Source organism: Ambystoma mexicanum, chromosome 10 (assembly GCF_040938575.1).
Source record: "Ambystoma mexicanum isolate Mex_15411 chromosome 10, UKY_AmexF1_1, whole genome shotgun sequence".
Taxonomy (NCBI): Eukaryota; Metazoa; Chordata; class Amphibia; order Caudata; family Ambystomatidae; genus Ambystoma; species Ambystoma mexicanum.
In genome coordinates this window covers 1,531,813,761-1,531,840,436 of record NC_090932.1, presented here as the reverse complement: position 1 = coordinate 1,531,840,436, position 26,676 = coordinate 1,531,813,761, and the positions used below count along the sequence as shown (strand labels likewise).

The following is a 26,676-nucleotide window of genomic DNA, read 5'->3' as shown; positions in this document are numbered from 1 at the left end:
GGCGGCTGAAAAATTGGACCTCCCTTGCGGCATTCTCATTAAATAAATGAAGTTCTTCGCTGATTTGAGTGAGGATCGCTGGGTCAACTGATGTTGGGTGTTCCCGCTCCAGTTCACGTATTCTGCGATTGAGGGCTGCTCTTATTGCCTTGAGTACTCCCGCCTCCCTGGATATAGACATACCCCTGATATATGCCCCTGATATATGCCTTAAAAGCATCCCACCGAACTCCCATGGTAGTAGACTGGGGTGTGTTAAATTCAAAGTAGGCCTGAATGTCAGCCAGTATGTCTGTCTTAAAGACAATGTCCCGTAGGGCGGAGGACTTGAAACGCCAGGTGTTAATAGTCGGGACGGGCACCCCCAGCTCCAGGGATAGTGTGACTGGGGCATTATCCGACAGAGTGCGAGCGAGTATCTGCACTCCCCTCACCCTGCCTAGCATTTCACTGGACAACAAGAACAGGTCAATTCTGGAGGAGCTATTGTGCACAGAGGAGTAATGGGTATATTCCCGGGAATATGGGTGTAACGTCCTCCATATATCCCGGATGTCCAGCGCTGCGCTATGCACCAACAGTCTGCGTGCCGCGCCCGACAGGAGTCTGGGGCCCGAACCAGTTCTGTCCAGTGCGGTATCCAATATGAAGTTCATATCTCCGCCCCAAATGATTGGGACTCCCACATAGCCCAGCAGAATGGATGCCACCAAGTCAACAAAGTCAGGTGAGTCGACGTTAGGACCATAGGTATTCGCTAAGAGGTATTCTCTGTTGTTAATAGCGCAGTGTAATATAATGTATCTACCCTACGGATCAACATAGCTCTTGTGAAGTACAAATTTGAGTGATTTGTGAATCATCATTAACAACCCTCTGGCACGAGTGGAATAGGAGGTGGAATACCTGTTGGGGCCCCATGATGGAGCCATACATTTTGTTAAGGGGCCTATAGAATGTGTTTCCTGTAGGAATAGTATTTTACATTCGTGCCTATGGGCGTAGGCCATGATTTTACGGGCCTTAGTATAATTACTCAAGCCCCGGATATTCCAGGACATCGCCGTAGTGGGCATTCAAGGTGTCTAGGGGACATCCCAACAACGTTGTCGTAGGATGAGTGTGCCACGGGGTCCGCCGTACCGGGGGCATTCCGATATGGTGCGTACTGCCAGCCCATCTCTGCCAAAAACAGGTATAGGGCAGGAACAGTAGTGCACACCATACATTGAAAAGCAAATAGAGTCCTCTGACAAAGTGCCACCCAGGTGGGGCCCTCACAAATGCCAAATGCGTATGCGCGGCCAGAACAAGTAAATCGTTATTACCATAGACACATTAGTAAGCAAGCAAAAGTAACCAGATTGCACATCCTCCAGTCGACTGGGACTTAATCATTGTTCGCAGAGTCTTCTATGGAATTACGCGGTGGTATCTGAGATTCTATAAACTTCACTGCTTCCTCCGGGACCGTGAAGAAGTAAAATGTTTCCTTGAAGGTGATCTTGAGCCAGGCCGGAAATAGGATCGCATACGGAACGTTGCGCTCACGTAACAGTTTCTTGACGCCTAGGAACTGACGCCTCTCCTGCTTCACAGCAACAGAGAAGTCGGGGGAAAATGCGGATAGTGTGTGAGTCGAGACGCAAGTTTCCCTTCTCATGCGACAGTCGGAGAATAAGATCCCTGCCCCTATAATTGACGATTCTGGCAATGATTGGCCTGGGAAAGTCGCCTGGTTTGGGGCGTGGTGACAGGGCCCGGTGAGCTCGTTCGACTGTGAAGTGGGGGGACAGGGTAGGGTTACCCAGCAGGTCTTTGAGTAGCTTTTCAACTGCCATCTCCATGGGCACCTTGAGGGCATTCTCTGGGACCCCGACGATACGAAGATTGTTCCTGCATGAGCGGGACTCGAGGTCATCGCACATCGCCTTCACAATTTTCATGTCACGAGTCAGGGTGGCCACAGGGTCCTGTAGAGCATGCATTTGCCCCAATTCTATTTTCAGCCTCAGTTATCCTGGCCCCCAGCTTGGTCCATCCTTGATTTGAGTGATGCAACGTTGGCGTTTATGTCGTCCAGTTTCTCGTGGAAAGAGGCAAAGTTCTTGGCCATTGATTTCATTATTGTGGTGAGATCGGGGGCCAAAGCACTGGGGTGAGGCTCGGGTTCGGGCTCCTCTGGGGCGGATGTGGCAGCCACAGGGTCTGCCCGCAGGGCCGCCTTTGCAAATTTGTCCATGGCACCCAATTTACTGGCCCCTCTGGCTCTGTTAGGCATAGCAAGTGTAACCCAGTGTACCAAGGTGTCCGGCCCTGGAACAGCGGAGGGAATAGGAGCGTGACTTAGTGCATCAGAGCCCGGCGGGTGCAGGGAACGGCAGCAGCTCAACAGGCCAAGTGACCAAAGAAAGCAATGTCATTGTTGGGAGCGTATCCGATGGTGCAGGTATCTTGGAGGCACAGCGGGGTCAATGCCTAGGTTTGCGAGTAGATGTCAGGGCAGCGGCAGCGTGTGATGCCTTGCCGCAGGCGAGATAATGGTGGAGAACAGTGGGCCTTTGCAGCGCAGCCAGAAAAGCAACCAAAGGGAGCAGCGTCTTTACTGGGAGCGTGTCCAATGATTTGGGTATTGTGAAGGCACGATGGAGTCGGCATGTTGTTCCACCCCCCAGCACCGGAGACGCCAGGGCCAACACGAGCTGCAGCACCACTCTGAAGATGAGACAATAATTGAGGAGATAGTGTCTCGACACTCACCAATTAGCAGTGTAATGTTAATGGACCAACATCATCATGGGTCCCCAGGGTGCCAGGCCGCAGGTAGGTGGAGACCTAACTCCCGAACCCAGATGATCCCCGATTGCGGTCGGGCTCCCCAGGGTCAGATACAACAAGTGCCCAAAGTAGGACCGGGTGGGCGTGGGGAGAGCCGCAATGCCCGCCCGGGCAGCAACGTGATGGGAGCGGAGGAACACCGCCAAGGGTCCTCAGGTACATGGGTGGAGGGTTTAGGCAGATGGAGCCCGCAGGCCCGTAGGGCAGTCAATCCTCAGCTGCCGATGGAGTCTGGAAGAGGTGTCGTCAGCAGAGCAGGACCAGCTCGCTGGCAGCCGTGTACTCCCGTAGATGCAAGCAGGGAGGTAAGCGGACCCAGGGGATCGACGAAGTAGGCTCCAGCAGGGGCCCGCCCCCACCGCAGCTCCTCACCTGACCGGCGGGCCTGGCCTCCAGCCCGCAGCAGAGAGGAGCCAGAATCAGCAATCGCCAGCGGGTGCGGAAAGTGGCTGTTGCAGGTGAGTGGGGGTCCGCCACTGGTCCAGGCAGCAGGCGCATGGGCCGCAGAGGCAATCCCTCAGCCGGCGGTCGCCCGCAGCCACGCCGCTGACAGGGCCGGGCACAGTGTCACAGGGTAGCGGGGAGGCGTTCAGCAGCACTGCGTCTATCGCTGCCCCAGCCCCCCAGTGCAGCGTGGTCGGTAGGCAGGATCACTGAGGCACTCAGGGGGGGGAGATGAAGCAGAGGCCGCTCACGGTTATCCCAAGGAGGATGCAGCCAGCCGGGTCCGAATATGCCGCAGGTGACAAGCGGCTCCCCGGCAAGATCCAGGCAACGCTGGGGACCTCACACGCGGCTATGCCCCAGGCAGCCGATGGCCGCAGCAGGTCCCACAAGGCACGGATTCCGCCGAAATTCAAACAGGGCGTACAGTAGGGTAATGGAAGCAATCTGGAGCGGTTTCAGGTGCAGGCAACAAAGCGGTCCACTGATGAGGCCGGATTGGCGTCTGTGCCTCACGGAGCTCAGAGGCTAGGCAGCCATTTTCAGGCTGCTCAACAGCGCCCCCCCAACAGTTCTTCCTTTTCAATGTAACGTACAGTCCCAGGCTTTCCTGGTCTTTTTCTTGAGCACAAGGGAGATCACTCCCAAAGTGTCCTTGGCTTCTTTACCTATTCTTTACAGCACTATTGCTAAAGGGACCATACATGTAATTTCATTAGTTCTCATTATGGTGACGAAGGAGATTTTTCCCGAGACACTCTTCGCTTTTGAAATCTTTCTTCCGATTAGTCTGTTGAGGAAGTTTCTTCTTGATGCTCTCCTCACTCTTGGCAAATTTGGCACTGGTACTGTGACAAGGGAGATTACTCCTGATGCACTCTTCCCTTGTGATGTCTTTATCACTCTTACTGTGACAAGGGAGATTACTCCTGATGCGCTCTTCACTTTTGATGTTTTTAACATTGTTAATGTGACGAGGGAGATTAATCCTGAGGCGTTCTTCACCTTTAATACCTTCTTGGTAATTACTGTGACAAGGAGATTACTGCAGAGATATTCTTCAATATTGGTACCTTCTTTGTAATTACTCTCCCGTGACCCCCGTTACTTTTTCTCGTACGAGCACATCGCCAGCTCTTCCCGGGATGCTGGTCTTGTGTCTTCTCCTGGAATGCTTTCAGAGTATCCCTCCTCTCCTTGCTGTACTGCCTTGGCTCAGGGGCTTACTGGGCTTTTCGGTGTCAGTGTAGTTGAAGGACTGCACAGTCCAACTCCCCGAGGTCATGCCACCGTTAGCCTGGTTCCAGCTTCTGCCTAGGTCCAATCTCAGCTCCATGACAGGGAGTTCTTCTGAGCCTTACACGACGTTCTCACGACGGAGGACCAGCTTCTTCTGGACGCTTCCTCGTTCCCAGGTTTGAACTTCCCAGGATTGACAGGCTGCACGCCAGGTTCTTCTTTCAGTAAGTTCCTTATTGCTTTTTATGGTCTGTAGCTGGGTCATCCCCAACAGAGTGCCAAAGTCCCTCTTTTGTATCAATGAGGCATTCTTCATGTTTCCTTGGGGCCACCTCGTCGCAGTACTGCAGATACCTAGAAAAGGAGTAGTTCACATCACCCTTTCAATCTTCCTCTTCACAGGACGTTTGAGTGATGACTCCTGAACACTTTGTGTGTTCCTCCAGGTGTTGATATTGCCATGTTTTATATAAGGAAAGGAGGACTTATTACAATAACAAACAGTATTCTTCTCAGTTTGGTTATTGGAAGACTTCGAGGATTGCATGATTGCATGATGATTGGTAAGGAGGTTAGGGAGTTCCATCACGGAACAGAAGTCCTTCTTTTTGTTTGTTTGTTTATTTGGTAATGCGCACCGAACCCTTAGGTAGCTGGGCGCAACAGATATAAGAATACTTAAAGCTTAGTTGCAACATATACAAAGAGTACAAACATGGACAATAACCTTAGATAACACGTGCAGGTTACAGAGATGCCGTGGTGCTGTAGGTCACATAAAGTGGTCAAATAGTACAATGGGGCTAGCAACTTGGTTGCAGTAGGTGCAATAGATGTAGTAGAGCCATAAGCAAGAGCTACCACATGACAGTTATAGTGAAGCACTAATACTAAGGTTAATTAGTGCTTTAAGGTGAGGCGGAGATAGTGAATTCGTGAACAGGGGATAGCTCAGTGCCAGATTGGAATCCGGTGTTAGTAGTCATTGGTACGGAGCCAGACTGACATGTTGCGTCTGAATTTTTGTGTCTTGTCCCCATGAGGGGAATCTCTCCCTGTGAGGTCCCACATTCCGCCACCCCTAGGGGGATTGTTTCATAGCGGCTCACCTCCCTAGCCTCACAGCGAAGGGTTCCACTGTGGGGAGAAGTGACAAGATCCTGTGAATTCATCACAGTGATTAGGCCTCAATGGAGCATTACAAAATCCACTCCAAGGAGAAATCAAGCGGGCATGCCTGGGCATGGCTATCGCTTACAGGCATGCCCTTGAAGACGTCAGTAGGTTATCAAGCGAATCGCAGCTTATAGTTAATGAAGACTGCTGCTCCAAGATACAAATTCTCTCCCATCAGAGGAACTGCAACCTTTCCAATGCATGTTGGATGAGGGTTCTCATATTCTTCTATCACTATCATCAGAAGGCTTGCCGGGCCTAGTTCAAGAGCTTTCAGGAAACAGGTCTTGTTGCTGGCAAGGTAACTGAGGAAAGGCAGTTATGGAATGCGTTCTGGGTTCTATACTGCCTGACTGAAAGAGTTTTGTGCCAATTAGCACTCAGCTACCGTGTCTCCATCTTGAACAGGAATGGCCCCATCAGACTGCAATAACAAGTGGTTCAGGAAGGTGGGTGAAGAGCAAATGAAACTGATTCGAGATAAACATGCTCACACTCAATCCTAATTCGACCCTCCTAAAACAATCTTCAGGAATTAATTAAGAAAAAACAACCCCCCATGTTATGGATCATCACTGCCAAAATACCTCGGAATCTGGAGGACCTGGTAACCACTTATAATACCTGAAGCCCTCTCTGCTGTACAGGTGCAGCATCATCACACATCCGACTCCCCATCTAGGGATCCCCAAAGGAAAAAAAGGCTAACATGAAAATGGCTCAAATTCAGTTTTAACAGCATGGGAGGTACCTTCTGGAGCAGCGGGCGGGAGCAGATGTTGGTGTGACCCGGGACATGGTCAGTAGGGTCTCAGATACAGCAATGTCTGATTTTGGGATTCAAATGGCCCTTCCTCGTGTCAGAAATGGCAGTAGCAGGCTAGTGATATCCCAGAAGAACTCTGTGGATGCCAGCAAAGATTCCAGTGATGAGGCAAGAAGGGGCCAGCACAAAGCTGAATTCCAATTCCAGTCAGGTGCATCCAAAGGCAGACGCAGCGACGATTCCGACCTTTGGCATGGATCGATGCAAAGCAGGAATTTAGACTGGTTGATCCCACCAGCACAAAGGAGGATGTCGCCCAATTCAAGCCTTCCCAAATGATTTGAAGGCAGAGTTCTGAAATCTGGTGGTTGGCTTTGACAATGCTGGTTGCAGCAGCATGCATCAAGCAGGTCTCTGGCAGGATTTCAGAGTCGACACTTGGATTTTGTGGTCGATCTCAAATGGCTCCAGGTCGTCTCCTTTTACCCATATTTCAGGACGGGGGCTGTCCCAGCCTACCCATGGAAGGAACCTGTGACATTCAAACAGGTGGAGGCTGTGCAATAATGAGAGTCTGTCACCTCATAATGTAACCTGCAACAGGACACACCCCAGCTGAAGTGTGGATTGGGAACCATCAGTAATGGTCGGGACTGCTCTGGACCGGCAGCACAGAGAATTACTGCCAGGAAAAGGCATGCCTTATTTGCCAATTTCTGACCTGAAAAAAGAAGGAAGATGGCCAACAAATTGTCAAGCTGAGATGTTCGTGATGACTGTGTACCTGTTTTCCTTGGTGTGGTTCTTGTTGGGGCCGCCAGACTGCAGTCTTCTGAACGATGAGTGTGTGACTCGGGGAACCCGCCTCTCCACCACCCGAATGGCACAGGGTGGAGGATGGGCAGACTCCCAGCGCCACGGAAAGCACTCTCCCGATTAACGTGACGATGGGACTGTGCAAGCACAGACAGGAGAGGCAACGGTCAGTCTGAAGAGTTGAAACAAGACGAGGTCCAAGGTGAAGGTCAAAGCACCAAGCTGCAGGCGAACTTCGGATAGCTGGTATGAAGATGGAACACCAAGCACCAGGCGGAGTCAGACTGGAAAAGGGGAACCAGATTGGAAACGAGCTAAAGGTCCCAGGACCCCCAAGCAGACAAAAGGGTAGCAGGCAACAGGACCCTAAGTGGAACAGGGTGCCCAGGATGGCTGTAGGCGGGGCAAGTGGAACAGGATACCCAGGCAGGCTGTAGGCAGGGCAAGTGGGCAGGGCAGGTTGGACAGGATACCTAGGCAGGCAGTAGGCAGGGTAAGTAGGACAGGATACCCAGGCAGGCAGTAGGCAGGGTAAGTAGGACAGGATACCCAGGCAGGCAGTAGGCAGGGTAAGTAGGACAGGATACCCAGGCAGGCAGTAGGCAGGGCAAGTGGAACAGGATACCCAGGCAGGAAAGGGTGTCCAGGCAGGCAGAGGACAAGGCAGGGTAGCGGGAAGCTGGAATCACAGGAAACCAGGAGCGAGCAACACGAACGAAGCTTCCGCGTTGAGACGCGATTAGCTTCTGTTGCGGCTTCCTTTTATGGGCCGCCGGCGCCCGCGAGGCCTGAAACGCAAGCCGTTTCACCCCCGAGCGCCGGCGGACCCAAAACGAGGCTTGGAAGGCAAGCCCTTCCCGATGTACAAGCCTGATCTACGGCGCATGCGCGGGACCGAGACTGTGGTCTCCCGCGCATGCGCCGTAGCCCACCAACAGCGGTACCTGAAGCTCTCCTCCTGGCGGCTCCCCAGACGCGAAAGCGCGGGTAGATCCGCCAGGAAGGAAGAGGGAGAGCGATCGCCCTGGACCACGGTCTCCCCCGAAGTGGCGTGACACTATGTTCCCTCCCAGGAAGACCCGGAGCCCCGGGTTTCCAAGGAAACCGATCATAGAACCTCCGCACCAAGCGGGGGGCATGCACATGCTGAAGAGGCTCCCAAGTGCGATCACAAGCCGGATACCCCTTCCAATCCACCAAGAAATGGAGCACCCCCCTACGATAGCGGGCATCGCAAATCTCTTGTACCTCAAATTCAGGGACCCCTTGGACTAAGACCGAGGCAGGGCGAGGACAGGACCGACCATAGGGATCTGCTACATAGGGTTTCAAAAGGGAGACATGAAAAACAGGGTGTATATGCCAAGTGGGAGGCAACTGAAGACGGAAGGCCACAGAGGATAGCCGTTCGGTAATCGTGAACGGACCAAAGAACCGGGGAGCCAGTTTAACCGGTAAATTGCGCAGAGGCAGATTCTTGGAGGACAGCCACACCTTATTCCCTACTTGTAAATCTGGTTCCAAACTCCTTTTCCTGTCAGCCTGGACCTTCATCCGTTCCTTAGCTCTCTTCAGGATATCATATGCCAGTTCTTGTTGTCGTTGAATGTTAGAGACCAAGGCATCGGCAGATGGAACGGTACTGGTGGGTACAGGATGGAACGGCACCAATTTGGGATGTTGACCAGTAGAACAAAAGAACGGACTGATCCCAATGGAAGCATGAATAGTGTTGTTGTAGGATACTTCAGCGAGATCCAAGCATGCCTTCCAGTTGGACTGAGTGGCGTTGGAAAAACAACGGAGGTACTCCTCCAGGGTCTGATTAGTCCTTTCGGTAAGACCGTTGGTCTGTGGATGATAACCAGAACTCAACGCTCTACGTATACCCAGATGATTACACACCTTGTTCCAAAAGGCAGAAAGGTATTGAGAACCACGATCCGAGATTATCTTTTCTGGAAGACCATGTAATCGATAGATTTCGTGGAGAAAGACGGAAGCCATCTGAGCAGCCGTAGGGATCTTGTGGAATGGAATGAAGTGGGCATATTTAGTGAAACTGTCGACCACGACCATGATGCAAGTGTACCCGTCAGAGGGAGGTAGTTCAACCACGAAATCAGTGGCGATAGTATGCCACGGGTATGGTGCCAATTCAGTGGGTACCAGTAATCCCAGAGGTCGTCTTCTTGGGACTTTACATTGAGCACAGACGGGACAACTCTCGATGAATCCCTTAACCTCGGTAGCCCACCTAGGCCACCAGAATTGTCGAGATATCAGTTCACATGTAGCTCTCACCCCTCGATGCCCACCAATGGGAGAATCATGAAACCCATGTAATATGCCTTCACAAACCGAACCCTCGGGAATGTAAAGCTTCTTCCGGAAAAACAGGAGTCCATCATGTTCCGATACGGACTTGCGCCGAAGAAGGGCCGGTCTTTCAGGATCCGTCCAGGTTGCGTCAGCGATGGCTTGTAGATGAGAGGACAAAGCCAATAAAAAATGTTGGGGGGAAAGCAAAGGCTGATCCAAACTAGGCGTTTCTTCCCCTTTCTCCAGGGATCGTGAGAGAGCATCCGCTTTCAGATTAGCTGTTCCCGGAATGTATATGACGTGAAATACAAAAGGAGAGAAAAAGAAGGCCCACCTAGCCTGTCGGGGTGTTCGGCATTGCAAGGAGCGCAAATACTGCAAGTTGCGATGATCGGTACGTACTTCCACCGAAAAACGGGCTCCGAGTAGATGATGCCTCCATTCCTCGAACGCGGTTTTTATAGCCAACAGTTCTAACTCGATAACGGCATAGTTTCTTTCACTGGGACTCAGCTTACGCGAGAAGTAGGCCACCGGATGTTCAACGGAGGTTTCTGGATCTTTCTGCAGGAGAACTGCACCCACAGCAAAGTTCGATGCGTCCGCTTCTACGATGTACGGTAGATCATCCTGAGGATGGCGCAGAATAGGGGCGACCATAAAGGCCGACTTCAAGGTGTCGAATGCCTGGGAAGCAAGAGAATCCCATCTGAACGCGATTTTAGTGCTGGTCAGACGGGTAAGGGGCGCTGAAATTTGAGAGAACAGGGGTATAAAGCGCCTGTAAAAATTTGCGAATCCCAAAAAGCGTTGTAGAGATTTTACGTCATGGGGTTGAATCCACTCCTGTATGGCTTGTAATTTCTTAGGGTCCATCTCTATCCCATCCTGATTGATCACAAATCCCAAGAACTCAATGCTGGACAAGTGAAATCTGCATTTCTCAGCTTTTGCGAATAGGTGATTGGAAGACAAACGTCGAAGGACTTCACGAACATGTTCTACATGTTCTTCGATGGATCTGGAAAAAACCAAGATATCGTCCAGATATATCCAAACCGACAAACCAATGAGATCACTAAAGATGTTGTCCATTAATCGTTGAAAGACGGCTGGGGCGTTACACAGACCGAATGGCATGACTTTGTACTCAAAATGCCCAAATGATGTCTTGAAAGCCGTTTTCCATTCGTCCCCGTTCTTGATGCGTACCAGATGGTACGCTCCACGTAAATCCAGTTTGGTGAAGATCCGGGCAGTATGTAAGGTATCCAGGATGGTGCGTATCAAAGGGAGAGGATACCGGTCTTTAGCTGTTATTTCGTTGAGTTCACGATAATCAACACAAGGTCTCAAGGTTCCTTCTTTCTTCTTCACAAAAAATAAGGGAAACCCTGCAGGAGACTTAGACGGAACGATGTACCCTTTTCGTAAGCAATCCGACAAGTAATCCCGTAGCACTTGTTTCTCCTCCCGTGTTAAAGCGTATAGTTTCCCATGAGGTACCACGCAGTCAGGTAACAACTCGATTGAACAATCAAACGGGCGATGCGGTGGTAGAGGTATATCGCCCGGTTCAGAGAACACGTGCTCGAACTCGGCATAGTCCTGAGGAACATGAGAGACAGAACACACACGGACCCTATTTTCATTAGGATTCAAGGGGGTCGATGAAGCCCGAGTAGGTGTAGACATACAGCATTTCTGAGCGCAAACAGCAGAGGAAAAGGTCAGAGTGTGCTTTCTCCAATCAATTACCGGGTTATGGTATTGTAGCCAAGGTAATCCCAAAACCACCTTGTAGATGGGAGACTTTATGACGTCCAAGGCGAGTTCCTCAAGATGGTTGGCGATCCGAAGAGATAGACCCACTGTGGATTGTCGGACAGGGCCAGAGGACAAAGAGTTTCCGTCGATGACTTGCACGGACAGAGCCGTAGCTCTGGACAGGAGTGGAATCCGATTCATAGAAGCAAAAGTTTCGTCTATATAATTGCCTGAAGCCCCGCTATCCAGCAGAGCAAACACCTCCAAACTTCTGCCGGGTAGCTTGATTCGAATTTTCAGAGTCTGTAGTACCGCAGGTTGCATGGGATGTAGAACCGAGCAGAACGCGGAAAGGACTGAAGAGAGAGAGGAACCTGTCGCTGCCTTCCCAACACACGACAGGTCCACTAGTTTTCCGCCTTTTTCTTCTGAGACCGTAGAGGGCAGGTACCCAGGAAATGCCCAGCAGCTCCACAATAGAGACATAGGCGTAAAGTTCTTCTCCGTCTTCTCTCTTCCTCTGATAAAGGACCCCTCATAGCCCCTAGTTGCATAGGCTCTGGTCCAGATTCAGTAGACCCGAAGGATCCGGCAGGTAAACTGGTTGTCCTGGAACTGCCCCTCTCGAACCGACGTCTCTCTGCCTTCCGTTCCGCCAATCTCTGATCAATTCGGAGCACCTGCTCAATTAGAAGTTGAAGAGTCTCGGGTTCGGGTATATGGAGTAACTCATCCTTAAACTCCTCTCTTAGCCCACGGCGAAACAGTGTCTTTTGTGTGATTTCCGGCCATTGGGAATCGGTTGCCAGTAGACGGAAACGACTGATGTATGTTATTACGTCGACGTTCCCCTGTTTTAGATCCATCAGCAGGTTCTGCGCAGCAGAGGCCAGGTTGGGGGTCTGAAAGACCTTGAGAAATGCTTTTTCGAAAGCTGCAAAGTCGTTCAGAATTGGGCTATTGGTAACCACAAACGGGGTTGCCCAGGCCAGAGCATTGCCCGTCAAATTACCCAAGATATAACCGATCTTGGCCTTATCGTTATTGAAATGTGTCGATCTAAAAAGAAAATGGATCCGACAATGATTACAGAACTCTGCTACCCGTCGAGGGTCTCCATCGAACTTGATAGGCGTTGTGTGTGCCAAAGATCCTTCCACCTGTGAGGTACTCGGAACCCCTTGGGTTATCATTTGGCGTAGGGTCTGGTTCTCCTGGCGTAAGGCGATCATCTCTGCCCTGAGTGCTTGTAGCTCATTCCGCACTTCTTGCGAATCTTCCATCTCAAGGTCTGAAGGTAGGCGTCTCAAACTGTCAAGCTGAGATGTTCGTGATGACTGTGTACCTGTTTTCCTTGGTGTGGTTCTTGTTGGGGCCGCCAGACTGCAGTCTTCTGAACGATGAGTGTGTGACTCGGGGAACCCGCCTCTCCACCACCCGAATGGCACAGGGTGGAGGATGGGCAGACTCCCAGCGCCACGGAAAGCACTCTCCCGATTAACGTGACGATGGGACTGTGCAAGCACAGACAGGAGAGGCAACGGTCAGTCTGAAGAGTTGAAACAAGACGAGGTCCAAGGTGAAGGTCAAAGCACCAAGCTGCAGGCGAACTTCGGATAGCTGGTAATGAAGATGGAACACCAAGCACCAGGCGGAGTCAGACTGGAAAAGGGGAACCAGATTGGAAACGAGCTAAAGGTCCCAGGACCCCCAAGCAGACAAAAGGGTAGCAGGCAACAGGACCCTAAGTGGAACAGGGTGCCCAGGATGGCTGTAGGCGGGGCAAGTGGAACAGGATACCCAGGCAGGCTGTAGGCAGGGCAAGTGGGCAGGGCAGGTTGGACAGGATACCTAGGCAGGCAGTAGGCAGGGTAAGTAGGACAGGATACCCAGGCAGGCAGTAGGCAGGGTAAGTAGGACAGGATACCCAGGCAGGCAGTAGGCAGGGTAAGTAGGACAGGATACCCAGGCAGGCAGTAGGCAGGGCAAGTGGAACAGGATACCCAGGCAGGAAAGGGTGTCCAGGCAGGCAGAGGACAAGGCAGGGTAGCGGGAAGCTGGAATCACAGGAAACCAGGAGCGAGCAACACGAACGAAGCTTCCGCGTTGAGACGCGATTAGCTTCTGTTGCGGCTTCCTTTTATGGGCCGCCGGCGCCCGCGAGGCCTGAAACGCAAGCCGTTTCACCCCCGAGCGCCGGCGGACCCAAAACGAGGCTTGGAAGGCAAGCCCTTCCCGATGTACAAGCCTGATCTACGGCGCATGCGCGGGACCGAGACTGTGGTCTCCCGCGCATGCGCCGTAGCCCACCAACAGCGGTACCTGAAGCTCTCCTCCTGGCGGCTCCCCAGACGCGAAAGCGCGGGTAGATCCGCCAGGAAGGAAGAGGGAGAGCGATCGCCCTGGACCTCGGTCTCCCCCGAAGTGGCGTGACACAAATATGCTACCAAAAAAGTTATTGCACCATGAAGAACAGCCATTTTGATTATATGGTACTAGAAAATAATAGGTGCATGGCTGTGCAATGGAAAAAAGATGAGAAATGATTCACTGCCACCAACCTGCTCAGTACACACCACAAAAGTAAATTTGATGGGGCCTAACAAGAAATAGAAGGGACTCAAATGATCCCTCCATCACTCGGCGGAACCTGACTTATGCTACAGTGTAAAAATAAACAAAGAAAGACACATTCCCTCACCTGGTAGCCGTATGGAATGACCAATGCACGCCAACAAAATGAGAGAAGCAGGCGAGTGAGGCAAAATCTCCTCTCTCACCCCCAAAAAATATCAGTCAAAATATAGACAGAAGAGATACAGGGGATCCTATACTGAAGTCAATGGAGGAAAGTTGCAAAAAGAAAATATTTCTTAAAAATAGGCAATGGTGAAGGATCATGGGAATCAATGTGTAAAACCTCTGGAGAGCAGCAGGTTCTGGACCCCTGCCATAGACCTTGGGTATCATTTAGAGATCACCAGAGTTGGCATATATAACAATTCCTATGCCTTAGACGCTAGGTTGTCCAACCTACGGCCCGTGGGCCACAATGCGGCCCTCCTAGCCATTTCATGTGGCCCGCGAGGCCATGGCCTGGTTTATTTATTTATTTGCTCGATGTTTGTCGGGTCCGTGGACCCGATTAATTAATTTATTTCTGCAATGCTGGGTCCGACCAGCATTGCGGAAATAAATAAATTAATTGGGTCCACGGACCTGAGAAACCTTGAGCAAATAAATAAATAAACTGGGCCGTGGCGGAGCACTGTCACTGCCTCTGGTGCCCCCTGGGAGAGGGCACCAGATATGGCCTGGTTTATTTATTTATTTGCTCTATTTTTGTCGGGTCCATGGACCCGATTAATTAATTTATTTCTGCAATGCTGGTGTCATGCCTGCGCCATGGGCGCACACATTGGCAACCATCATGGACTATTTGTTATTCATTTATCTTCAGAATACTCTTGGAACAACCCCTATTCACACTTTGGTACTTAATTCCCATTTGCGTGACTTTGGTGCCTTCTTATATAACTCAACTAACTACATGTACCACAATGCACCTTGCTACAGCTATCAATTCCTGGCCATTCCCTTTCGTCAGCATTGGAACCACAATCCCCAGAAGCCCTAGGGGTCAGTGCTGCTTCCACCATCTCAGGACCAGAGAAGGAGGAGGCAGATTGTATTCAGGTGTGCTGCTCCAGGTGCTGCCAATTAGCCTGCCTCAGTACAGGGCAGGGCGGTATTTAAGCAGCTGCCTGCAGGAGATCAATCTCTTGCATCAAGAGTCCTCCCAGCTCCTTTTTGCCTTTTGTCTCGAATTTGTATGCTGTTCCTGCTGCTGCATTTTCCTGTTTTTGTTCCAGTGCTCTTTCTGGGCTTCCTGCCTTGCAGCCTGCTACACCCTGCTGCCTACAGCCCTATACTTTTGGGCTCCCTGCCTCACAGCCCTGCTCCGCTGGGCTTCCTGCCTTGCAGCCTAGTACACCCTGCTGCCTACAGCCCTAGCCTTTTGGGCTCCCTGCCTCCCTGCCTCACAGCCCTGCTCCTCTGGGCTTCCTGCCTTGCAGCCTGCTACACCCTGCTGCCTACAGCCCTAGCCTTTTGGGCTCCCTGCCTCACAGCCCTGCTCCTCTGGGCTTCCTGCCTTGCAGCCTGCTACACCCTGCTGCCTACAGCCATAGCCTTCCGGGCTCCCTGCCTCGCTGCTCTGCTCCTCTGAGCTCACTCCTTGCTGCTCTGCTCCGCTGGGCTCCCTGCCTTGCAGCCTGCTACTCTCTTCTGCTTTCAGCCCTGACCCTCAGGTCTCTCTGCCTCTACGCCCTGTTCCTTTGGGTTCGCTCCTTGCTGCCCTGCTCCTCTGGGCTCTCTGTCTGCCGCCTACTACAGCTCTCAGTCCTGCTCCTCTGGACTCTCTGCCTAAGAGCCTACTACAGTCCTCTGCAATCCACTACAGTTTTTCTGTACCTTGTACCATTTGGTACTGCAGCCCTGCTTCCTTGTTTGCAGCCCCCCTCTTCCTGGCTGCTGCTCCCTTGCTCTCTTCCTTGTTTGCAACCCCTTGTTCTTGATCCCTGTCCTTCTCTTCCTTGACTACTCTGTCCTCCCCTTTAGTTTACCCATTTCTATTGTACTGTTTCTTCCTTCATTCCCTTCTGCTAGATTTCTCTTAGACTTCCTTGTCCATGGTTATTTCTGTTCTTGTCTCTCTTGTGTCTTAGGTTGATCCTTTGTACAGACTGTTGGTTTTCCAGCAGGCAACCTCTGCCCCTTCCCTTGTCACGTTTTCTGTTTAACAGACACCCACAGCTGTTGTTCCCAGCCATGAGCAGACAGAGTGGGCCTCTGTAATAGTAATCCGTGCAGAAGGCTGGAGTTTCCAAAGGTCCGTGGAACACTCTTTTTCCATATCTGCATACACCCCAAGAGGGAATCCAGTTTGTTTGTATCTTTGTATTTCCTGCCCCTTTCTGTTCACAACTACAGTTGCCTACTTTTCTTTCTTGCTCAGTTTCCTTCTGGGTGTGTACTATCTGTCACCTTACATCAACACAGCCACCCAAACCCTACCTGGGGGCCCTGTGCCACTCTTGACAGAGTGCCATCCTTGACAGCTGGGCCCGACCAGCATTGCGGAAATAAATAAATTAATCGGGTCCACGGACCCGACAAACATTGAGCAAATAAATAAATAAACCGGGCTGTGGCAGAGCACTGTTACTGCCCCTGGTGCCCCCTGGAAGGGTGCACCAGGGGCAGTAACAGGCCATGGCCTGGTTAATTTATTTTTTCAATGTTGTGTCGGGTCTGTGGACCCGAATTCTGGGCCGTGGCGGAGCACTGTCACTGCCTCTGGTGCCCCCTACCAGGGGGCACCAGAGGCAGTAACAGGCCATGGCCTGGTTAATTTATTTTTTCAATGTTGTGTCGGGTCTGTGGACCCGAATTCTGGGCCGTGGCGGAGCACTGTCACTGCCTCTGGTGCCCCCTACCAGGGGGCACCAGAGGCAGTAACAGGCCATGGCCTGGTTTATTTATTTATTTTTTCAATGTTGTGTCGGGTCTGTGGACCCGAATTCTGGGCCGTGGTGGAGCACTGTTACTGCCTCTGGTGCCCCCTGCGAGGGGGCACCAGAGGCAGTAACAGGCCATGGCCTGGTTTATTTATTAATTTGTATGGGTGTGGATGTCCTGCGAGTGCGCTGCTTTCCCTATGTTGCCAACCTCTGAACCCTGAAAAGTAGATGTATGCACGCTTGACATGCGGCCAACTTTGCACCAGACCTGCAGATGAACTTAACTGGTCTGCTGTTAAATCTCAGTTACCAGTTTAATGGTATCCACTACCGAATAATTGCTCATTTTACTATAGCCAATATAATAGCTCAGTGGGTTGAGTGCTACTGCTGCGATGTGTGTGCTTTCAGCTTTCAGCATTACATTTAACTTCTCTATGCTGTGGAATGCTTTGTGCTCCTTCAGGATATTTGGCACACACCAATGCCTCTTCAGGCATAGTATGTGGAAAGGTGCTTTCTCTGAAATCATCCTGAGATACACAGGGCGTATTGTTCAATACAAGATTCTTTTCTGCCAAAAGATGGATTTTGATTCTCCTCTTCTGACCCTGTTCTGCTATTCCTTCCTCTTCTTGTCGCACAACATCCTACGAGAATAAGGGCCAGCATTCATCTCTTGCTATCTGAATTGTTTCCGTTTGCATCAAATGTTTTCCATTAATTTAGTTTGGTGTTTGATGGTTAATTGAAAGTTTGCATTGCTAGGCACATTTTTCCCATCGCTGCGTCTTTCTACTTAATTTAGATGACAAAATCATTGCTAACAAAGTGGGGTGGCGTGTTGTGTAGGGGAGGCATGGTATCACAAGTATAACACGTACACAATAGGTACAATATGAAAAACCTTTATTGAAGTTTTCTGGGGTTGGACAAACTCCTACTTTGCCCTATGACTAAGATGGGAGTAGTCTTCAATTGGGTTCACCTTTGGGTGATCAATTTTACACATTTTATCTGTTGAATGGGATTATGCTTCTTTCATTACCACAGAAGTAATAAATGTGTATTACAGAGATAAGCTGCCATATGTATTGGTCACACTGCACAGGCAGCATCACTCATTAACAGAGAAGTAATAAATGTGTATTACAGAGATAAGCTGCCATATGTATTGGTCACACTGCACAGGCAGCATCACTCATTAACAGAGAAGTAATGAATGTGTATTACAGAGATAAGCTGCCATATGTATTGGTCACACTGCACAGGCAGCATCACTCATTAACAGAGAAGTAATGAATGTGTATTACAGAGATAAGCTGCCATATGTATTGGGCACAACACTGCACAGGCAGCATCAATCATTAACAGAGAAGTAATGAATGTGTATTACAGAGATAAGCTGCCATATGTATTGGGCACACTGCACAGGCAGCATCAATCATCACCACAGAAGTAATAAATGTGTATTACAGAGATAAGCTGCCATATGTATTGGTCACACTGCACAGGCAGCATCAATCATTAACACAGAAGTAATGAATGTGTATTACAGAGATAAGCTGCCATATGTATTGGTCACACTGCACAGGCAGCATCAATCATTAACAGAGAAGTAATGAATGTGTATTACAGAGATAAGTTGCCATATGTATTGGTCACACTGCACAGGCAGCATCACTCATTAACAGAGAAGTAATGAATGTATATTACAGAGATAAGTTGCCATATGTATTGGTCACACTGCACAGGCAGCATCACTCATTAACAGAGAAGTAATGAATGTATATTACAGAGATAAGTTGCCGTATGTATTGGTCACACTGCACAGGCAGCATCACTCATTAACAGAGAAGTAATGAATGTATATTACAGAGATAAGCTGCCGTATGTATTGGGCACACTGCACAGGCAGCATCAATCATTAACAAAGAAGTAATGAATGTATATTACAGAGATAAGTTGGCGTATGTATTGGGCACACTGCACATGATCAGGCAGCATCAATCATGCTTGTACAGGACAATGCTGGCCTAAATTGGGAACAACCAGCATAAACATGTTGCTACAGAGGTATATTTTGGGCACAACCAGCATGCCAATGTGTTATATCAGTGACAGTGCTGTTTTACACTGTGTACACATTGATCACTAAAATGTGGTGTGCTCTACAATGTTCTTGTCTGCTGTTGGTGACATGGAATGTACATGTTCCCCTTTAGAACTGATTGTAAACTTAAGGCTTTTTGGCCACTTTTCCTGCTGTAAAATGCACCATTTCAGCCCTATATTTGAGCCCCCCAAACCCTCCCTAGATTGTTATAGCTCCCTCGCTACGCTCGGTCGCCCCCACTATTCAGAAAAATATCAACACATACACACTGGAAGAAATCACAAGAAAGTAACCTTTGTTCACTGTCCCTGACACCAAAAGCTATCTTTCGGACTGCATGGCTATCACTGCCTGTTGTGATGCTATTGTGTCAAAGGTCACACGCCATCGATTTTGAATATATTGCTTTTGGTGAGGGCGTTGACTTTTGGCTCGCCGGCCCAGCAGGTGACAAAAAGTTAAAGCTTCGGCCCCACATTCAAAAAGGTTGGACAAGCCTGCCTTAGAGACTATACTTATTTATGTGTTTATTAATGTGATTCAGTTTAAATTATAAACTTTACACATAATACATAACATTTTGCATAAAATCAAAATACAGAAAAAAGATCTCTTTACATTCAAAACAGTACCGATTGCTAAAAAAAAAGCACACATCAAAAAGAAGTGAAATAACTATCAAACAATGTAACAAGTCACCAAGTAGGAGACTATACACTTTCAAATGAGCCATCCTCTGCATTTCTAACACTGATGAGAGAGCCCAGATAATGCCTTCCTTCGTGCTCAGTTCCCCTTTTCTCCGAAGGAACCAGAAAGGAAAAGATGGCCAGGCGTTCTGCCACATAATAATTAATAGCACGTGTGGCATTTACAGGTCACCAGATCATACACCTTAGCTAGCATCATTTTAAGTGTGACTGTTAATCCGGTGTAGCGGACAGTCTATGTAAACTCTGCTTTGTGCTGGATTCTGATCATTTTCTGATTGGTAAAAAGGCACAGAAACATGAGCGGCTCTTGGATTATAATGCCTTTAACTTCCCGGACTCAGAAATGATCATTAATGGTGGCCAAGTTCAAACACAGAGGCCATATTTTTAATTAATCCCTAGGGATTCTGGTTACTTTTGCTTTTGTAAAAAGCAGCAAAAATCCACAGAGATTCAATTCTTTCCACCAGCATCGAAAATAGAAGCAGAGTGTAATTTCTTCGGTGTGCCCCGTTCCATTATGGGAAGCCTAACTAATACGGCACAAATTTGAATGTTTTTCTGATCTGTGTCATTTTACAAAGCCATCATGATGAGGCAGTGAGTTATGTTTTCTTCCAATCCTGTGATCTCATCAGGGTGGGGATGTCACTTGCTTTGATTTCATCAGGGGTTCAAACACTATGTAATAGCACTTTTGCCATCTGGGTGAGTTTGTTAAAAGGATGCCCTTAAGTACATTTTTCTCACCTAGGGTATCTTTTGTAATCTCTGCCCAAAGCCAAAAATGTGGTAATATTCCTATCTTCAGGATGATAGTCACAAGATGTGCCAAAGCTCCAGATAAAATCAGATAAAATAGTCACAGATGCATGCACAGTCATCACAGGCATTTCCGATTGTGGAATCTTCTTTGTCCCCCTGAGTGCTTTATGGAGCAATTGGCGCTAAAGGTAAGAGGGGGATTTGTACCTTCACCTGCCTACATATGTGCATAAACAATCAAAACTCGGGCATGCCGTTACATGTATGTACTCATGCTGGATCATAGGTAAGGCACTCTGCTTGCACCCAAGAAAAGGCATTGATCCCACCCACTCCAAGCCACCTCCTCTCAATCTGCACTATATCTGATCCTGACCAGTGGTTTCATCCCTTGCATGTTGACATGTCACATGCTGTCATGCTTGGTCATAGCGTGTGATCATGGCTCTTCATACCTCGCCCTCCTCTTCAGTTTCACATTACAGCTGCTATTACACTGATGGGCCAGTTCATATTCGTACCTGCACCCTCTCCTGCTCCTGCTCCTCTGCTTCCATGCTTTGCTCAATCTCTGATAACAAGGAGGTGCTATTGCTGTTGAAGTTCTGCAGGTTGCGCTCCTCGTTCAGCTCCTCCATTTTACGCTGCAGTTGGCGTGAAGTGTGGCGCAGCTCCTGCAGCTCTTGCTGACTCTGGCGCAACTGTGGAAAAAATAAAGCATGACATAATAAGTGTCTGCTATAATTGTGCCAACCTGTTCTGCGCTGAACGCACCTGAAGCCACACATCTATCCCTGCGATGTAGAAAGGGAAAGTGGAGTGGGACTAGAAAAGGTATACAGGAAATAGGTGCACAACGAGGTAGAGAAGTGCAGGCAGAAAAAATCCAAAGAGGCTGTCACTGAGAGGACATGACAATGAAGCTTTTAAAATGGCTCAGTGGGCACCCCCGCACCTACACAGATCTTTCATAACCTAGAGGCCACATGTTCTAGGGCCAGTGAGAGGCGTAATAATAAGTCTAATTCTTAACGCTCCAAGTGATCACCCAGTTTTTGGTTTGCACATTAATAAATTATAACAGTGAGATGACTCAGAGTAATCAGTACAATCTATAATTCCACGTAATTTTCTTTGATTTCCACTCTCTGTACCTACTATTCCTTTTTTTGTCGCCCTCCCTTTTTCCAGCGCAAGCTAAGCATACCTCTTTCTTAATCTCTGCTTATTTGTCTTCACTTCCTGCCAGCATGGTGCCACTTGTTCTCCTCTTCTCTTCAACATAGATCTCCTGTTCTTGTTTTTTTTTTACCAAGTCTCTTCCTCTCCTTTCTCCCTTAGCTTCTGTCCTGCTCTTTTGCCATGTTTTACTCTTTTGTTCCTATCCTTCTCCTGAAAACAGCCTCTGTTATCATTGATTCTTTCACCTTTTAATCAACATTTCTACCTTTTTAAAATATGTCCTTTACCAATAGTGAATCTTCCGTGAATTGCTTAATTAACCCTCTCTACCATCTTTCGGAACAAAATAAAAAAAAATCGAAAATAATTGTCTGTAGATTAACCCCGATCCCTCCTGTGCAAACTGCAAATGGGGCCAGAAATTAAGATCTGGTTCACAGATAATATCATATTCATTAACCGTGTTCACAACTGGGAAACAACCTTAAAAACGTTCTTTGATCCAAGTCCTGAACTAAAAAGCTGTCCTGCGTTGGGAGCTCAAATTTCAATCAGCATCTATAAATATAGAACCATGATGCACCAGGTAAAAAGCGTAAGGCTAACCTTTGCCAACATACATCCTTCATTCAAGGAAAACATGGCCCTAAAATAAAAACTTTACTCAATAAATCTCATATCTACAAATAACCAAAAAAATCAAATAGACCTCAATGAACTGCACCACTGTAAAGGAGGTCCCCACTATGAACAATTATTGTATTCATAAAAATCAACACAACAGAGCAGGGACCTATGGTCACAGGGAAGACAGATTCCCTTTTGCTGTGCAGAAATCTGTGGAGCTCTCCACATTTAAATAATAAAGCACTGGTCCAATCCAAAAATACAGTGGACCCAATATTAAAATTATCTTTACAATGAACAGCAGACAACTTAAACATCGTCATATTAGGAATCATGGAAACATTGTTCACTGATAACTTCACATCAACTACTGATTCTATCCTACCTACAAGCTATAAAATATCTGCCATTAATAGGACTAATAAGAGAGATGGTGGCATCGCCCTCGATTACCCAGAGAAACTTTGAGTATGCATGATTGACACACACCACACTGCAAATGCTACTTCTCTGCAACTATTATTATGATTAAGATGGCCGCAAAATTCTGAGCTCCACGGTGGATCCACCTGCAGGGAGGCAAACCAGTCACCCATCGGGGCCCATCCAAGCTCAATTCCGCCAGTAGTGTAAGAGGCATTGGCTCGGCGACTGCTGGAGGAACTTTAGGGGCAATCCGGAGCCGGAGGCCCGAGAAAACAAGCAGGCGGCCTGAAACGCAGCAGCAACGGTATCATGGGCGCGCGGCCCGTGCCAGAAAACCTGTGAGTGCCTGTGTGTGTCCTGGGTGGAGGAGGTGTGGAGGAAAGGTCCCTGGCCCAGGACGGCAGCGAGTGCTCCGGGCATTCCTTTCCGACTGAATGAGCCAGAAACGCTGTGAGGGGCGGGAGGTCCGGGAGCACGGCTCGTGGCTGTCCCGCGCGAGTGCCTGTGCGCTGCCCGGGCACTGGTACAACGATAGCGAGATCCGACCGTGGAGAGGGGAGGGCTGACCCACCCCCGAGCTGTGTGGCAGCTCCTGGAGCACAGCAGTGGAACCCGACATCACGACCAACGCTGTGAGGATACGGCCCCGACCTGAGGCGCGCCCAGGCCGGATGGCCTGCATATGAACGGACTCAGAGCACCAACGGAGGGCGGCCGACTGCAAAGCAGGTGAGGCGTGGGTCCTGAATTCAGGCGCTTGGGTCCCCAGCTCTAAGGACTAAGGCCCGTGGCCCGGCCGCATATGATAAGCAAACTACAGAGTGCACGGGACCTCTGGGTAACCAGCAGAGGGGGCGCACTCTGCATTTCATCGGCGGGGGTCAATGTGCCCCCGGGCGCCCCACCACAGCTCATTATCTTCCCAGACGAAGGGGTACACCTATTGGAACAGTTGGAGGGGGGTTGTGGGAGAGTACTGATGCACAGGTACGGCCCATAGCTCTGCAGGCGGCCTCGCTACTCCAACCCTGGCCACCTTGCTTTCAAGCATAAAAAGGCACTAATCTGAACGCTTGGCAAGTTCCCAAAAGCTGGGCTGGTGGTGCACAACACACTGCAGACTGGTCCCTGATAGCCTCAAAGGAGCCGCATCTTATTATTTCATCCCTTGGGCGTGGAATGGGAGAAACCCCAACCCCTTCTAAACGCAGATCTCCTGCTACCATCGGAGAGGGCCTGCTGGGTGCTGGACCAGCGCAGCTTGCCTCCATCATGAGCTGGGTTGACTGTCATATCTTGATACTGTTGGATCCTGCAGGAGTGAAGCTGGCCATCCAGACCCCCAAGCCTGCCAGCTCAACAATCCTGTTACTATAAAACTACTACTGGACTGGCAAACCCAAGGTGAAAGGGGAATGGAAAAAATAACAAACTTAGGAACTTCTACTGCTGATTCTTTCCGTCTGGCTTCACTGGAGTGTTTTGTTCAGTAGAGATCCTAAAAGAAAATGTTACCTTTTTTATTATATTTTCTCAGTCTAAACCTTTGACTAAAACTCTCTTTGATGTTACTTTTCTTGTTACCTGTAGCCTAAGCTTGATTGCCAATAGGCTTCTTCAATTTGTGAATTGTTGCTGGTTGCTGACTACAGTTAATGACTTTCACCACTGGTACTGTGCTTGCAATGTTGAAATTTCTTTTTGAACTTCCTCTTCAGTTCATTTTCACTTTCACTCTCTCTCTCTCTTAATATCACAAAATCCTTAAAATATTTTGTGCAGAAAAGATTTACTGTTAATACTAATCTTAGTAAAATGTGAATCTTAATGTAATCCTTCTTAAATATTTTCTTTTTAAAATAACTCTGCTGATAGAACTTGAAAGTTGCTTATCCGTTAAAACTGCTTTTGATTTCAAAATTAAATAATCATTTTCATCACCCCAAAAATGTCTTTTTGTTAAGAGTCTCTCGTTCCGAAACGCTACGAAGGAAAATTAAAACAATCGAGTGAATTCCAAGATGGCCGCGATGCACGTGCAATGTCTTAAGGACCTTTTCTATAACCGCGCGCAATCAAATCCAATGCACAATACACGCTGGAAGCTCGCGTCCGTAACGAAATGGTAACTAATGTTAGTATGATTGTGTTAATGTATTAATTGTTAACTACACGGCGATAATGTACAGCACGCCGTGTTAGTTAAAAATAAGCAAAAAATACTCGCAGTAAATTTAAAGATACACTACTGACTTGGTTCTTTCCTTGAAAGTTCATGGATACTTATTGTAAAACAAAACGTTTCTTTCTCAAAATCAATATTTACAGTTCTATATACAGTTCATAGCTATTAGCTAATTTCTGGTTATCACGAGTCTTTAACTAAAGATAACGAAGTCCTTAAGATCGCTTAGCTTTATCTGATTTCTTGAGAACAGGATAACGCAGCTGCTCATCAAACTGGGTCTCTTTGGTTTCCTTTCTTCTGCTGCTGTCTTCACAAACTAAATACTGGCTACTGTACTTAGATGGGGTAAACGACTATATAGTCAATTATTTACACCTTAAAAATGGAAACGTATAACTTTATTTACTGGAGATAACAATTACATGACCTACTTAGAGGATAACATTAATGAAAGGCAGTTTATAATTATAATGAAGATTCTAAGTGACAACACAATGCTGACTGCAATAGTCTAAGCCAATCACTGTTGAAAAGGTGATCCACCATCTTGGCTTGGGAGAATTACATCTTTCTAAATGAAGATCAGTTAAGGGAAGATAAACAAACTTTAATATGAAAACTGCTACACTCAAATCTGAATCTACCAACCACCCCTTCTAGTTCTCCAGAAAGAAGGCCTGAAACGCCCAAATCTCCTAGGGCCCTTGCAACAGTGAAGTACATAATGTGGGAACCTGACATTGACGGCCACGGAGGACACAGTGGAGGGGATTGCAGAGATGCACTGGGATAAATCAGTCAACACAATATAACAACGACTGGCGAACAGGGGAGCTGGAAGGGAAGGAGTGCTAAGATCCCCCAAGAGAACACATGCCGGAACAGGCTAGCTGCTCAGGGGGCAGGCAATGAAACCCCGCTGGAGATACACAAGTGCATGAAGGGGCTATAGCTATACACACCTACAGTAGTGTCTCCACAGGGTGTGCAGACCAGTGACAAAGCTCAGGCTGTGAGCAGTAACAACACGGATAACAGATTAGGCGGAATATCCTCGCAACCAGGTCCCCATGACAGGGAGGGGCGTCTACAGGCCGAGCCATAAGCTACATGGCGAAGGGAAACAAGCGACAATCTCGCCTGCAATGTACCCAAAAGGAAGTGCTTAATAAAAGCAGCAACAAGCTTACGGAGCTCCAAGGAGCACACAGGGGACAGATCATGGAGCCGCAGCTGGCAGAGGAGACAGGCGAGAGCACGTCCGGCCCCCCATCGGAACTAAACCAGGTGCTGGCGGAAATGAGGTCTGGCTTTGCCGCCATAAACACTAAACTGGACAGAATGGCATATAAGGTGGACAGCATGCAGGAACGTATTGATAAGTAGAGCAGCAGGACGACTGAGGTCGAATCCAGAGTCAGTGCACTTAAGGACACCAGCAACTACATGACACAGGCAATCAGAGAGCTCCAGAGAGAGGAGAAATCCATAAGGGACAGAAATGAGGACCTTGAAGCGAGATCGCAGAGGAATAAGATTCGAGTAGTGGGGTTTCAGGAAACATCTGCACACCAAAACATGGTGGTCTTTGTGGAGAGTTTCATCAGGGAAGTGCTGCAGGGTCCATCTCTTTCATCCCAATTCCTGGTGGAGAGGGCACATCAGATATCGCAGGTTGCTCCAAGATCGGGCCAAAACCCACGTCCGATCATCGCACGTGTCCTAAACTATCGGGACCGAGATGCCATACTCCGCAGGGCGAGAGAACT

At 48.7% G+C, this 26,676-nt stretch overlaps 1 protein-coding gene across 4 annotated transcripts in view; it reads right to left on the bottom strand.

Moving 5' to 3' along the window:
- Positions 1–26,676, bottom strand: part of BICDL1 (BICD family like cargo adaptor 1) — a 620,165-nt gene that overhangs the window by 279,848 nt on the left and 313,641 nt on the right. For all 4 annotated transcript variants that reach the window (XR_011276216.1, XM_069619731.1, XM_069619732.1 and 1 more), the window contains exon 5: positions 21,006–21,185. Coding sequence is in view for 3 of the 4 variants with exons in the window: in XM_069619731.1 (XP_069475832.1) it covers positions 21,006–21,185 (180 nt within the window). In the remaining variant the exon portion in view is untranslated. The remainder of the gene's footprint in view (positions 1–21,005; positions 21,186–26,676) is intronic.